The 16570-nt window shown below is 42.5% G+C and overlaps 1 protein-coding gene across 1 annotated transcript in view; it reads left to right on the top strand.

The window, feature by feature from the left end:
• Positions 1-16570, top strand: part of PAX5 (paired box 5) — a 140625-nt gene that overhangs the window by 10981 nt on the left and 113074 nt on the right. The window contains exons 2-4 of the mRNA XM_090037662.1: positions 4228-4393; positions 9127-9324; positions 15656-15720. Coding sequence (XP_089893788.1) covers positions 4228-4393; positions 9127-9324; positions 15656-15720 — 429 coding nt within the window. The remainder of the gene's footprint in view (positions 1-4227; positions 4394-9126; positions 9325-15655; positions 15721-16570) is intronic.

The following is a 16570-nucleotide window of genomic DNA, read 5'->3' as shown; positions in this document are numbered from 1 at the left end:
TCTATCTATCTATCTATCTATCTGTCTTCATCACCATCTGGAAGCATGCCCACGTATATTTATATTTGTGGTATGGACGCGTGTAGAGGCTAGTCATTTAGTAGATCGGTTTTTAATTGCATGTGCGTTAGTTAAAATACTTAATCAGTAGACAGAATGGATTAGGAATTCACTTAAGCGATTTTTCTCTGTCTGGAGTAGCTTCCTAAGGGAAGACCTTTATTATTTGTGGTGGCTCTTCTTACACTTAAAACACCCCGCAGGTTAAGAGCATGTTCCCCACCTGCTTTTAAGCCCCCTTCCCCCATCCCATCTGTTATTTTCTCATGATAGAGGTTGCGAAGGCTCAACTTTTCCTCCTGCATTGCCCTTTGCTTTACCAGCAGGTTTGTAAACACTGGGCTGTGTGGAGGACTGGAGTGCAGAGAGTTTATGCGAAGGCATTTCCCCTAATAAATAACTCGTCCGATCTGCACGTGCCAGGACGTCCAGAAGAGCCAGGTTTGCTGAGGCTTCCTAATCTCCCCGGCGCTGAAATTAGCCTTCAAACATAAATGATAATCAGAAGCCAGTATACTTCCTTGTCTCCTATTGGACGTTTGCATTTTTGAAAGGCTGAGAAAGGACCCGATCGCTGCAACAGGAAAGGGGAGAGTGGCACCCATCGTGTGTGTGTGTGTGTGTGTGTGTGCGTGTGTGTGTGCGTGTGTGTTTGGAGGCGGGGGAGGGGGGAGATGAAAAATAAACTCCACTATGTGCTGACTCAGCTGCTTCCCTTAACACGGGGTAACCTTTGCAGCTGAAATCCACCTAAGCAGCAAGCTGAGCAGGGGAGCCTCCGAGGGTCTGCCTTTCTGGGGCTGGGCAGGCCTGGAAGGGGAGACGCAGACTTCCCAAGTAAACCCAATGCAGTTGTTAAAAGACAGCTAGGACCCATGCACCCGGCTGTCTGTTTGCACGTCTCGTATTTTTCTAAATGGGATGAATGAGTAGAAAACGCTGTGCAGAGGGCTGCTCCTCGCTATTGCCAACCTTGGCTTTGCCTTCCGCCGCAGGATTTTCAGCCAGCCCTTAGGACACATTTAAACTGCTGCTTTTACTGTTTACAAAGGACAGCCCTGGTTTTATTTTTGACAGTAGTATTTCTAATAAACCGTCTCCCTCTCTTTTTAAAAATAAAAATAAAACTTTCTTTAATAGCCCTTGTTACAAAAAGGGAATGCTGTGTTGTGAATCAGCAACCCGTTCCTTCACGGCTGATCTGGAGGGCAGGGCTGCTGGTCTGAATACTTCCAACAGCTTCTGCATATGCGTGCCTATTCGTGGACACGAATGCACATGCAGCTTCCCCCCCCCACAAATGCACGCATACGTGTATGGCCCACACACGCACGTTGGCATGTATGCATGCTTTGCGTCTCCACATAATACCATATTACATAGACAGAAGGATACTCTTGCCATATGTGCCTTGTGTGCACCCAGGTATTGCACACATATGTTTATATCCCATCTACATATGCTTCTCATTGAAGAAAATATCTGTTCAGAGCGTGTGCAGTGCGTGTATGAACACCTGCCACGCGCGCACACACACATAGACAACTCAAGCAGGCCGGGATCTTGCAAATGCATCTTACCTTCTTCCTGCCTCAGAGCCCTGGTAAAGTTTCCCTAGCTCTAGGCACTAGAGAGTTGTGCACTCTATAAACTTGCTCGGAAACTTGGACGCTTTGCTTGGCATGGTGCACCCCCTCCCCGCTACCCAGCCGCGTGGACGGAGTGAGTGTCTCTGGCTCCCTCTGCCCGGCACAAGGGCCGGACGTGGCCTTGCCAGCCCCGTGCAGCCGGTGTCCGTGCATTTCCTAGAAGGCACCTCGCAGATCATCGGGTCCAGCCCCCGATCGGGTCCTGGCAGATCATCGGGACCCCGCAGACCACCGGGTCCAAGCCCCCATGTGCTCGCGGGGCGGTGGGTAGAGACAGTCCGAGTTTTGCACAGCCGGGTGTTTGCATGGAGAGCGGCCACCCGCCCCTCGCGGGCACAGACCCCGAGCAAGTGAGGGCAGCTCCGCGCCCCCTTCTCCCCCCTTCTCCCTTCCAGGCAGAAGCCGCGCAGCGCCGCGAAACCCTCCTGCCCCGTCGGCGGGGCGCTTCCTGGGGCCGTGCCCGCGCCCCCCCACGCCCGGGAGCCCCGCCAAGGGCCCGGCGGTGCCCTTGAGCCCCGGCAGCAGTGGGTACGACCGGCCCGGCCCGGCTCCCTCCCCGCGGCCGCCGGGGCTGCCTCCCGGGCGCCTTGCGGGGGATCCGCGGGTGCAGCCTGCCCCGCGTGCCCTGGGGGTGGGGGTCACTGCAGGGAAGCGCCCGCAGGAGCCGAGCCCGGCGGGGCAGGGCAGGGCAGGGGCGCAGGTAGGAGCCCGGCCCCGGCAGCAGTGGCCCTCCGGCTCGGCCGCGCCAGGGTCACTCCGGGCTCCTTTGTTTCATTTCCCTCCTGGCTTTCGGGCACCGCGGGAGAGCTGCGGCCGCGCTGGGTCTCGGCTTTGTGGGCAGCTTTCCAGGCTCCCCCCAGCCCCACTCGTGCACGGTGGAGGCAAGGACGTTTCCAGCCTCCCTGCCTTCGCCACCCGAGCTGCTTCTCCAGGGCAGCTCCAGGGCTCTGTAGTGTTTGCAGTCGTGGCTTGGTCTCAGTCCTTGGCGAAAGACCCCCAGGGCTCCTTTATTTCCACGTTAGGCAGTGATACCTGTCTATGCTCCCCAGCGTTACAAACAACAAGGGTGTCCCCCCGCTCCCACCCCGGGGCCTTAAAAGAATTTCAGCTTCAGACCAGCTAGGATTCATCTGCCAATGTTGGGCTGCCTTCATTTGGCAAATGCAGCAAAAAGTGCCCCTTGATATGGCCCAAATCAACTTCGTTTTATGTAGCAGAAACACCTTGAACTCGAAGCTTCCTCTCAGCGCTCTTCTGCTGGGGAAAAAAAATAGAGTCACTTCGAAAACTGAAAAGGAACTTCAGTGAGAGTCTGCTCTTCCCACGCTTAAAATGGTTTAGCAATCAAATATTTTATGTGGGCTCCTTATGTGTCCTGACAGTTTTAGAAGGGGTTTACAAAGTTTGACAGCTATCTGTCACTGGATTGAAATAAAAATAGGTTTACATAACTGGTTTGGTTTTGTGGGGGGGTGTTTCCCCCCCCCCACTGAGGCTTCTGATTTATTTTGTTTAGTTCAAGTCCTCTATACATGGAGAGATTTTCCTTATTATTTTTGTTCCCATGTTGGCAAGGATGCTGGCTACTGCTACTGCTTGTTTTCAATTCCACCACTCTATAATATAAGTAGTTTGGATGATTAACAGCTTGAGGGTTAATTATATTTTCTCACTGACTACATGGGATTATTACATGTTCATTGGTTCTACACAGTTTAGCTACTATTCATCTAACTGGTTCCCATTTCACACCAGATATATGGTTCACCTTGCTAAAGGTGAACAGTGCAAATCTGCTAGAAAAGGAATAATATATTGGGCTCGGCTAAGCGTTCACATTTCATTTGTGGGATCATAATATCTGGAGAGGCTGCTGTAAATTATAACAGCAAAAATCATTCCTTTCTTTTTCTCTTGATTAAATTAGGCATTAAGCAGTCATTTGGAAAAAAATAAAAGGTATTTAAATTCAGGTTAGAGCATTTTTCTTATTAAATAAAACCAAATTTATAAGGAAAATTGTCCCAGCCTTATTTTTCATCAGTGCCCCTTTTCTAGCCAGAATAAAAGTCACCTCTTTGTCATGCAGTTGCATAGTCTCCCCAGGCAGTTCTTGCTCATGTAGAGTCTTCCCTTGGTTTCAGTAGGAATATTCTCAAATTACTGCAGGTTTGGGCCTAAAACGTGATTGGGAAAGGATTTCGCAAACCAGGGGGCCTGATTCGGATGTCACTTAGATTTGGATGGGTTCCATTTGTAGTCTGAGGAATTACAGCAGCATGAAAATGCTGTGCAAACAGAATCAGGCCTCAGCTTTGTTGATCCTTCCTTTTTCATCAGCAAGCAGTAATCATCAGTCTGAAAATGTTTAAATTGTTCTTGAGGGGTGAAGGAGTTTATTGGTGAAAGAGGGTTCTGTGGCTGAGCAGGGTTGCAGTCGAAAAGTTCCTTCCAAATATCACAAAGATGAATTTTTCCCCCCCCCCCGCTTGTGTTTTTTTTTTCCCATGTGTTTCAGGACATGGAGGAGTGAATCAGTTAGGGGGTGTTTTTGTGAATGGTCGTCCACTTCCTGATGTTGTGCGCCAGAGGATCGTGGAACTTGCCCATCAAGGTGTCAGACCGTGTGACATTTCGAGGCAACTACGGGTCAGCCATGGTTGTGTCAGCAAAATTCTTGGCAGGTAAAGGGAGAACAACAAATCATTTTGTGTCTGTAAAGAAAAATATCAAGCACTGTCCCTTAATCAAAGTCTATAAAATATGACAGCAGTCAAATGAAGATGGGAGAATTTTTATCAAATGGCTCAGAATGACAAGAGTTTACTTAGAACTGGCTGGTTGCAATTTTACATGTCTACTGTGGGAAACACAAGTGGCTATTTATGTACTTAGCTCACTCAACATTTCTTGGGAGTAATTCTAAAGAAGTGAAGTGGAGGATATCACATGTGGTATGTATCCTGCACCTGCCTGTATTAAACAAATAGATAAATTTGTGGATTATTTGTAGTAAAATGAAAAACCCAGAAGTTATGACTCATTCGATGAAACTACTCCTTTTGTTTTTTAAGGAATATTTATTCTTGCATATAATATTACTACCTAAATGGCCAAGGACAGTTGTCAGTCGGCATGTTTATTTACATTTTCTCTTTCTGAATTTGGTCCCAGTAATTTCATTTGAAGGCTTGTTTTATTTTTGTAATAAAATGTATTCCTAATTGGAGCATGGACTACACTAAATAATTTTTCCCTCTCTTAATTCTTATACTCCGAAAGGTACCAGTTATTCAGATGGAAGATGCTCAAAAGCAGCATAGCAATATAATATATTAAAAAATTTCTGTCCCTTTAGAATATTGTTATTAACTTGATTTAATTTTGAGAAAAACATCATACCTTTTTTAATAGCTTGTAAACAAGTATGAATTTTTTTTGTAATTATGATTGATTTTAAATCCTCCAGAGTGGTAGATATGTTATACACTTTGAACTTCCAGGCTGGCAAATTCATTTTTAATTGCCTTCTATTTTCTTTTCTTTATCTCTTAGAAAAGTTTTTAAAGTGTTTACCAAGAATTAACAATTACATTCATTGTTGTCATCCCACTGGTATTAGCCGTATTTTGATGTTCACTTCCCGCACCAGTTTTAACTGAGCTTTTTTTATTGGTCATACAGAGAGAGGAAACATTTATCTGGCAGGGCACAATCTCACCCTAAATTAATTGCAGTAGCAATCTCATAGTGACAAACGTAGTACTCAGAGAGAAAAAAAATTGGCAAAATTATACATCTTCTCAAAAAATTCAGCCATCTTTCCCTTTTTTCATGAAACCCCATTCTTTATGGTCATCTATATTTGAATTCTTCTACACAGTCCTATTCAGTGGACTGCTAGAAAGACTGAGGAGACAGTCTGAAGGTACATGGAAGATCTCTGAATACTAGCAGGTCTGCTTCTTCTCCCACAAGCATTAATTTTATATACATGTAGATCCAATAGAAATTCAGTGAAGAGATTCCTGAATTTACATGGGTATGTATGTGGAAAGACACTAACTACTTTTTTTCTTAGAGAGAAAGAGAGAGAGCGAGCGAGCTTTTTCATGTATTTTATTTTCTGCCTATCAAAGGCTACTTCATTCTGTTTGATCTTTGAATCTTCTCTGAGTGCAGGTCCTTAAACCTAGTGTGAATGGAAATAGTCCTAACTGTGGTACCTCAGCATTCTGGCATCTTTTCTATTAGTACCAGTGTAAAGCTAATAAACAGGCAACTCATTTACCTACTAGTGAAATGTCCAGCAGTTTTAGTGTTTCAGTTTTGAATAGATTTGTCATTAGATATATTTGCATTATGGAGCTAAGAGTGCAGCTCTGGAGCTTTGTTATTTAAGTTGTCAACAATAAATTGGAATTTCATAGCTCATTATTTTCATAACTAATAATTACAGTGGGTAAAATGTCACTGTAATTGGAGCTGCGTGTGGGAAAAAAATGAACACACATTAAATCATTTCATTTTGAATTTTGGAATTGAAATTGATGAATCCATGGGCTTTTTTTATAGAACCTTAGCAAAAATAAAGACCAGTGGAAGAGATGAATATGAGCATTTGGAATAAAAACCTGGACTGTTGCAGAACAAAAACAAATCTTTGCAGATAGCTCACAAAACCCTGCAACAGAGATGCCTGCCCTTCACCCATATGAGGACCGCACCGGCAGGTTTTCAGGGAGCTCAAGGACTATCTCTAATTTGCATAAAATCAAACAGATTGCAGCCACACTCATCTTTAACATGGAGTTGAGGCCAGAATGCTCAGATCAAGAAGGAGCATTGCATTCTGGGACCTGTAGTCTCCATGGACCTCATCCCAGGTCAAACATAGTGGCACTCAGGTGTGGAGGGCACACAGTTGAATTCTGCCAGCTTGCAGTTTGGATGGTGGCTTTACAGGGAAATGAAGATTAAATTACTATGATGGTGATTCTGTTAGGTCCTCATCTTGCACCCTTCAAAATCAATGGGAATCTTGCTGTTGATTTCTGTTGATTTCAAATCAGGCACATAGGCAGACTTTTAAAGGCAGTTACATGATACACTGCTCACCATTGCAATATGCAGTGGACTCATTTGACTGTGAGTCTTGTAAATAAATGCCTAAGTAATTTTTGAAAATATGCTGAAGTCAGATGGGCCTTGCAATGTGGAGTGGAGCACCATGTAAACGTTTTTTAAATTTGAGGCCTTAACCTTCAAGCCTAAGTCCTCCAAAAGGCAGTGTCATTAACCACCACCAGCAGCTTTGGTAATACGGGGTTCTGGTAGTCTCTGCAGTCCAAAATGCATCACCAAAGTGATCTGTCAGTGGCATATTTTCCTGCTACGTAGATTTTCCAGAGCTGGAAAGAACAATAAAGAAAGATCAACAACCAGCAATCAAAACACACACAAACACACACAAACATGGGGAGGGAGCAAGGGGGCCATAGGTGGACAAAGAAATACCAATATAGTTGATTTCTGATTTGCCCCATGAAAACTGTGAACAGTTACCTGTACAGCACCAAGTATATCAGAGCCTGGTTCTGTAGCATTTATTCACGAGGGATCACATAGGAGAGCTTACAGGGTCAGGGTGAATTGTAATTTTTTCGTAAGCATGGTTTTGTTAGGTTTGTTGTACAATCGTGTCCTTGCCATTAGTTTCTTATGCACTCAAGAACATGGTCCAGGAAAGGAGCAAAGTTTTACTTCCTACTCATAGATTCATTAGGCTTAGCCCAGGGTAAGCAAAAGGGTTAACCCACTGCAGATGCTTATCACCTTCCATTACTAGTATTTCTCCAGTGAGTCCATAGACAGAAGTGGAACAGACCATTTGTTCCAAGATCTTGTGAAAACAGGCACAAACATCATCATGTCACTCCCAAGAAAGGGATTTTAGGAGAGCAAAGCACTGCAGTAAGATAAAAATCCTGTAACAGTTGAAATGTGATGAATGTGGCTGTCCTGGGGATGAAGCCTGACTTTGGTGTCCATGTCCAGCATACCCTAGAGAGGTTTGTGGGGATGGGTTTTTTTGTTTCTTGCATGCAGCATGGAGGCCAAATTGGTGCCGTGAAGACACATTCATTGCACAGGTTTATGTAGTTAGCTGGTGGTTTCTTATAAAGTATAGGGTTTATCATGGTCAGCACACAGATTTAGGTTAGGAGAGGTAATGCAGCTGTCAGGATCTCTGTTCCAAATGTAGGTGAAATCAGCAGGCATGCTGGTTGTAGAACTTTGCAAGAGGAGGTCTGATGGGGAAGCAAGTACTAGCTCCTTTTGTGGTTAGTGCAGAGTTTATGTTTATCTCTTAGAAAATTTACCATGTGCACGGCACCACTGAACAAACAGGGCTATGCCATAATTCATACAACGCCCTTGATGCTTGGTACTCATAGAGGTTTTGGGGAAGATCTTTAGCTGAATTTCCTCCCTGCCCTTGATGGACAGGACAGCTGTTTTTAGCAATATTTTCAAGCTTTTGTTTATTAAAAAATATTTTTAAAAAAGGTTAAGCCAGACCTTCAGCTGGAATGGATTCTTTTCTCTCCATTGAAGGCAGTTTGAGTTACACCAGTGGAAAAGCCGCTAAACAGCCCAAGCCTACCACTCCTGGTGATGAATTTTTTAATTACATGAGTAATCACACACACTGACATCAATACAGCTACTACTGTGAGTAAGGACTGTGCATGTGTAAGAAGGTTATGGGATCAGGTTGTATCATTTAGAGTGACTTCCCCCACAGTGTCCTGTTTTCCTGAGAAAAGCCTTACATGAAAATATTTGTTTCCCATAAAAAATTGGCAATTGAAACCATAACTCCCATAAAACAGACTCCCACAAAATGTCACACTGGCATATCTATTTGGAATGTGCTCTGCAAATACTTCTCATGGTAGTAACGTACCTGGCCTTCATTTGGCTGTAAAAAGATGCCAAGCCATTTACATTAATGAAGGTGAATTTCCCTAGAAACAGTAATTTACTACAAAAGATTTCACTGCAAAAACAGTCTTCAGTGTGATTTGTTTCTATTATTGCCACTGTGTCTGATTAATAACACATATTTCCAGTTAATTTCAGGTTCCAGCATGCCCTTTAATCTTGCATTGTTTCTATTGCCTTGCTATTATGGGAAAAATATATATTCTATACTGGGGCCCAATTCCAATTACTATAAGTTAATCTGTTAGGTGATAAAGTGCTACACAGCCAGGATGTGTGAGTAAAAATGCAGATTTATCTCAGAATTTACTGGAGATCTATTACACTACAGTTGGGCATTCTCTAAATCTCATAGCTTGTTTCTTGCCAGTTCTTGATAACTTATGCTCTGCTTTGGATTCTGTGCCAGGTACTATGAAACCGGGAGTATTAAGCCTGGAGTGATTGGAGGATCAAAACCAAAGGTCGCCACACCCAAAGTTGTCGAAAAAATCGCAGAGTATAAACGCCAAAATCCCACCATGTTTGCCTGGGAGATCAGGGATAGACTTCTAGCCGAGCGAGTGTGTGACAACGACACCGTGCCCAGCGTCAGTTCGATTAACAGGTAGAGATTTGGACAGCGCCAGAAAGGTGCTGTCGTAGTTCAACTGTATGCCATCTCCTTCTCGGTACATGAAACTGTTTTCTTATGGTCCTTTTCAAGCCACCTAGTATGTGGATGGATGATTTTGGTGACCAGGAAAGCCAGAGGCTGAGTACAGCTGTGAGCACAGGGTACATTGTGAGCAGTTGCTATCACCAAGCGGGTTTCACCAGGCAGCTTTCTTCCCCACTCCTCCACTTCATCTCGGTTGCTGTTCAAGTCCCATGCTTGTTTGAACCGAGAAAGTTTAAAGTGTTGGGTTTAGCTTTTGCAGGGATTTTATGAAATGAACATTCCTTGGGGTTAAAGTGGAGGCTACCAGTGCTTTAGGCTCCTGTTGATCTAAAGTTAGGTTTGAACCAGATTCGTAAGGGGCAATGATGGGAATGAGTGTGGCCTGGTGGATAGAGGAGGAGCCTTGAGGCATTGTTCTGGGTTTGCGTCCTAGCTCTGTCCCTGGCTCCGTGACACCAAGGCCAGATTCATAGAAATGGCTCATGAGTCAGGCTGGTGGAACCTGATTTTGTAATATTTGTAAGCCTCTGTTGCCCACCTGAAAAATAAGTATAGTAAAAGTTCCCACCCAGAGGGATATTTTGAGCCTGAGTTAATTTTGTAAAGTGTTTGAGGAATTTCATTTGCTGGGTGCTGCTCTAGGGCCTGATCTTTTGCTACAAAAGTCTTATTATTGATTTTCCAAGGCATAAGATTGGGCCCTGTCAGAGGCACAACATTATGTTATTTTTTTAGTTCACCTCTGAATTCCATCTTAGCCAAGTTATTTAAAGAACCAACATTCAGTCCCTTGATGGATGAGATACAAGTTCATACCAGAGATAAAAACATGTCACAACAGCTTTGGTAAACACCTAATGAAATGTTATTTTATGTCTCCAAGTCTCAAAAACCAGTAACAAGTATTTAACATAATTGATGCAAAGCCATTAGACATTCTCTTGTATGCTACTTGGTGCAGAACATCCCTCCATTTTCTGTCAGCAGTATTCTGTACAGAGACCTTTTCAGAGACTAGAGTATGAGGTATCACAGTAAAATCCTTTTACATTAAAAAATGGCTACAAAGGCTGTGTGGTGCCACAAGCCCTTTCTTTGTATGGTTTTAAAATTCAAGATGTTTTTCCTGCAATTTCATCCAAATCCTCTGAACATAGCTTACTGAACTGCACAGAAGGTCATGTAGTGAATAGGTGAAGTATTACTTTCTGTGTGCTTTGTGATCCCCACCAGCATGTGCTACTGGAATTGCTATTTTAATATCAGTAATACTTTACATGGTTTTTAGAAATACCTGGTAGCCTTACTTTGCCTAACTCAATGTTATGTTACAGCATCACCTGGATAAATGCAAAGACAGTGCAGGCCATTCAGAATGTTTAACACTCTCCACAGTTTCCTAACTGGAACAAAATTCCAGCATTATTCAATAGCATTTACAGATTTACAGTCTTTGGCAAAAAAACTAGAAGAGATTTGTTTGAGAAGCTCAGTGGAAACAGGGGTCAGATTCTGTTGTACCCATTGGGCATCTAAATGGACTTAGTGCCTAAGTTTGATTTGATTCCACCCAGTTCAAGTCTTGAAAATCCATTAATGCACCTACTTTTGTGACACACTGGGCACGTCTACACATGTGCTTTAATGAGCAGTAGCCTATTTTGCTGTGCATTAAAGTGTCATGTAAAAAACTGCAATTACGCTAACATGCAGTAAAATAGGCTACTGTGCATTAAGTGTCACTTAAAAATCATGCGCATTCATTACTGCACATTAAGGCAGCCTGATCTACATTTCTTTAGTGCCTCACTTTGGAGGTACTAAATTTAATGCGCATTAGAAAAAGCACCTTAACACACATGTAAATGGACTCATTGTCATCTTACCCTTGCGACTGAGTCACAGAAACAGTGAGAAAGAGGAGGACCTTTTGTATTAACTGTTTTTTAGGGACTCAGGCAGGGTAAAATAGAATCAGACTTAGTCCATTTATGTATCTTAATAGGTGGAATAGAATCTGGCCCTAGGAGTTGAAAGAAAAACTTAATATTTATTGTTCTTGAAAAACTAAGGGTCAAACTCCATTCCCAGTGATATCAATGTAAGTTTTGCCATTATCTTCAATAGGTAGCACTACTGATATTACCTTTATTATTAGCACTACTATTATTGCTTTTATTATTATGCTGAGGGCCTCACTTTGCCAAGCTATAGCAAATGTCTGACAGACAGTCCCTGCTATAAAGAGTTTAAATCTAACTGGGTGCATTAGTGAGATGCTACATCCCTGTAGCAACAAGCTACGACAATGTATCTTGTCGATACAGTGATGTAGCATCAGTGGTCACTACTACTGTGCAGTAGGGTCAAAAACAACACATGCACCTCCAGGACTGCACACTACCAACTGCGCAGTCAGCGGCACGTGTAGATGGACCTACTATGTCCTGCACATGTTTTAGTCTAGTTTATATGTTCCTCTTCTGTTGCTCTCTCTTCAATCCCTGACTATTTCTCTGGATAATAATATTGTCGAAAAATAGCCAGTCCATTAAAAAAAATCTGAAAATTGTAAAGTAACATCTTTTCTTACTAGAAATCTCATTCTTTTCCTGATTTGCAGCTCTAGAAAAGATTCTTCTGTTATTTGTTACTTCGAAATGTATGTAATCTGTTTGAATCAGTTTGCTTTATATGAAGAATCAGATCTGTCACCTTATGACCACATTTTGCATGTCAGGACTCATGCCCACATGTAAGACCCCCATATAGGGACAAACTTAGATTTTATTCCATGTACTTTTGGCCCTAGTCCTGCAGGTCATCATTACTCAGAAATCCACTCAGTTGGACTTTTTTAATAAAATAAAAGTTAATCAAGTGCTTAAATACTCTGCTGTATTGGGGCAATAGTGTCTAATCCTGAATTCTTGCTCATAAGAAGTTGTCCTTCAGAAGTCACTGGTATGTCTGGAGGAATTGAGGATGATTCTGAGTCAGGCCCTTTACAAGCAGACTGTTCAGTCAGAGGAAGGTTTGAGTGCCCCAAGAAAGGACTTTTTAGGTTGGAGATCTGGAATTCCATTGCATGTGACATGTTTTACAGTAGTTACCAACCTGAGGTCTGGTACAGGAAAGGAGGGGATGGTACATATACAAAGAATTTTTCTATATTTCCAGTTTCACCATCTTTTTTACCTTTAAGTATTATTCTTGAGACTGTATTTTCCCCTATAACCCTTGGTAAGGGTTGATTCCCATTTTGCTAGAAAGCCAAATTATAAAAGCAAACGATTAAACTCACCAAGTGGATAAAGGACTATAACACAGGAGCAGAGTAGGGTACGAGTGTTCAGTACAGTGCCCAGTACCTGAGCTAGACTCCTGTTTGGGGTGACTTCCTTGCTGATTTAACGATTCTCAGGAATCTCTGTGCTGTACCACAGTATACAAATACCCAGCACACAGTTCCCCATCCTATGTAATATGACCCAGATGCATGTGCACACTGTGTAGGTTATACTATATATAACAATTTCAAAAGTGTCTAAGTGACTTAAAAGCCTAGTCTCATTTTTACAAGTGACTTTGGCACCAACGTTAGATTTTTAAGTTGTTTAGGCACCTAAAGACAAAGAAAGGTGCCTCTTGAGAATATCAAAGAAACCTAAGTCCAACTCCTCAGGGGTATTTAAATATTTAATGCCTATTGATTTTCCCAGTGGTAAGGGTCCTGGGTGCCTTGGAAAGCAACTAGCTGCCTTTCTACATCTGTGGGCAACTAAATACTTTACAAATGTGGCCTTTAGGAGCTGGAATCCCACTGACTGGGGGCAATGATGCTTGGGCTCCCAAACATTGAAATCACTTTTTAATGAGGGAGTTAAGTTTATGGATGCTTTAAAAATGTTTCCCATTCACTGTTGGCACTGGACCCTGACAGAAGCTGCCCCATAGGGTCTGGCATGGTGTGAAGTAACTCTGGACAACCCAGTACACTACAGTGACTACCCAGATGGTCTTTGGGGCAAGTGGAGGAGAGTTGTGACACACCACATCTGCCTGCCTCATGCAGAGGAGGCTGGGGACAGAGGAGCAAGCCCAGTCCAGCTTTTGTGGCAGCTACTACCCTGAGGAGAGCTGACTGAGAGTCCATCCCATACAGGTAGCAGCCTTTGGGTGGCAGATTTGAGCACAGTCTCCTTGAATATTAATACAGCATTACTATTAATTAATGATATTAATGAATATTAATTATACCATACTCCTTCTAAATAGAATCAAGTCCATATGATTACAGCTTAATTAATCATGATTATTAGCTCCATTCAAATAGGCGGCAAACATCCCTGCTGTTTCAAGTGCTTGGGTGCCCTGTTCCTCCTGAAATGAAGATATTTACGTACAGGAAGCTCTAGAATGCTCATTTTGACAACTGGAGCACCTCAAATAAAGTTTTTCCCAGCTTCAGTCCTATATGTCTGGGTCCTATTTCAGGGACTTAAACATACTTGGCACACACATCAGTGACAAAGCTCTTGGTGTAGAACTGGGCTACCACTCAGTAGTTCCTGCCTCTTAGTTCTAAGACCCAGAGCCACAGCTTTGTTCAGAAGCCCAAGTCCAAGGGCAAGATGGGAGAGACAGACAGAAAGTCAGGCTCTATCTCAGGAATTAGTTGGTGACACCATCTGTTTTCACCTAGCAGGCAAATGCGTGGAAGCAGCATGGTTATGTGGATAACCTGCAGGTGGGGGCTCCGGAGATGTGGATTCTAGCCTTGGTTTTGCCACTGGCTGGTGAGAGTGACCTTGGGCAAAGTGCTTCCCCACCCCATAAGGTAGTTGATGATGCTGACTGCCTTGGTGAAATGCTTGGGGACCTGTAGGTGAAAAGCAGTATAAAAGAACAAGGGCCCTTTTTGTGTTTACTGCTGAATTTTGGTAAGTAATAGAAAGACTCTAGCAGGAACAGAAAAAAAATTAGCAGAGAGTTGATTTGACATAAAAGTGGGGTTGACTGAAAGATAAACAGTTGCCTGGGAATAATTGTTAGGCTTCTTTTTCCTCAAACAAATGCAGAACCACACTATAACTTTACACAGTTTTTTCAGGAATAAAGTTTTGGCATTTTTTTGTGAACATCTCAATGTGCAAAAAAAAAAAGAGGTGGGGGGTATAGGAAGGCACTGGAAATCTAGCTTGTTAAATAGCCACAGGGGAAATCACTACCCCAGCATTCTGTCAGAACTGGACATAAACCATACTCACATACTATGAGAAGCATGTCAGTGAACTATATACTGTTTTAGTAAAGACCACTCAACAGTCAGTATTAAGGGCTCACTCTTCTTTCCATTGACGATAATGGCAAACTATGCATTTACACCACTGGGGGAAGTTTCAAGCCATGTATTCTCCCATTAACAATACATTGTCACTGGAGTTTTTGACACAACTTTCCCATTGCCTTTCTTGATAATCCCCTCCAGTAAGACAGCACTCACACTTTCTTTTACAATTCTTCATCTTTCTATATCACATGCAGGGCCGGAAAAGATTCTGCTTTAGTGCAATCTGAGAGTAACTCTGTTAACATAGGGAATTACTCCTGCTGTTCACTCAGGAAAAAGAGAGCAGAAGCTGGTCTGTAGTCCCCACTTATGCCAATGTCATCACTGCATGTTGACGATTTGCATTGGTCCAAGGATTTTTGTGTCAAATGCCACATGTCATTTGGTGTACAGTTTTCAAAAGTGCCTGAGGTCCAGATCCTCAAAGCTATTTAGGTGCATAAAGTCCTGTTTTAACGGGAGTTAGGTTATCTGAATAAGAGATGCCTAAATATCTATGTGGGCCCAAATGATTTAGAAAAGCTCAATATTATAAAGTGATCCAGGGCCAGAATTTTTAAGGCATTTAGCTGCTAAAGTGGCAGGTAGACAGTTAGCGGGATTGTCAAAAGTGCTTACCTGCCTGACTTCCACTGATTTCACATGGAATCAATGGGAATTAGGCATCTAAAGGCCTTAGCAAATCTGGGCTTTTAGCACTTCTGAAAATTTACCCACAAGTTTACCTGCCCACCTGCCCTTCTTTTTCTCTGGTTTGATGTAATAATCCAAGGAAATGATGTTTTATTTCTGAGCAAAGTATCTCGAATTGACAGAATCATGTCTGATGCCCTGTCCACATGCAATGCTGTTATTTACCTGCAGTTTCTATAGTGTGCATGCTTAGCAGTAAGTAGCCATTTGTTTCTTTATAACTGCATGCAGGATCATACGGACCAAGGTACAGCAGCCGCCTAACCAGCAAGTACCAGCCTCTAGTCACAGCATAGGTAAGGAAAACTTTTTCTATACTGAAAATAACATAATAGCATACGAATATTCTAAAGAACTTTTAATCATTCTTATGGACAGATAATTCTGCATAAAACACTTCAGCACACGTACTAATGCGCCTTCTTTGTCATTCTCCAAGGGCTGAACATGGTAAATGAATTTTATAAATACTGCTAAAAGGTTTTGAATTTTACTGATTATTATGATAAATAGCTTTCACCATGAGACAGAAAATTGAAATCTAAACCAAAAACCCCCACTAATGGGGGTCTATAGAATGTCAGATAATTAAAGTAATAAATCAAGAAAGGGATACTTATTCATAACATTTTCTGCATCATTAGTCAGTAAGTAGTTTTGAATGTGTTTTTTCTTTTATCAACCATCCCTTCCATAATCCTTTGTGGACCTGCAGTCTTGAGTGAAGAGGTAGCAAAACTTTCCAAACTTTCTCTGCTTATTCTTCCCTGCTGCTCCCCAATTCAGATGCAGGCCATCAGTATTCAGCTAAGAGTTATTTGCCCTGCTTGGGTTTTGATAAAACACACATCTGGAGAGAGTCACCCGATCAGCATACATATTAATTTTGTCTATGAAGCCTATGGTTTCAGTTCACTTTCTCTTCAGTGAATGTGTGATATCTCTCTAAATGCTGTCCTAGACAGCTGCTTGTATGCTGCTTGTGCTTTCTTTATACACATTTTATCCAAATGGTGAGGTGGAACATTCCTCAAACAAAATATTTTTTTTGCAAGCACAGTTTATGGAAGGCAGAGCTGGACATTGTTTTCTCCACTTGAACCAGAAGTTTGGTTCTCCTGTCCATTCATTTCAGGAGGTGAAATT

Source organism: Crocodylus siamensis, chromosome 3 (assembly GCF_052110815.1).
Source record: "Crocodylus siamensis isolate JL-2025a chromosome 3, ASM5211081v1, whole genome shotgun sequence".
NCBI lineage: Eukaryota > Metazoa > Chordata > Crocodylia > Crocodylidae > Crocodylus > Crocodylus siamensis.
Note: the sequence above shows the minus strand (reverse complement) of the source record. Positions and strands in the feature narration are given on the sequence as shown.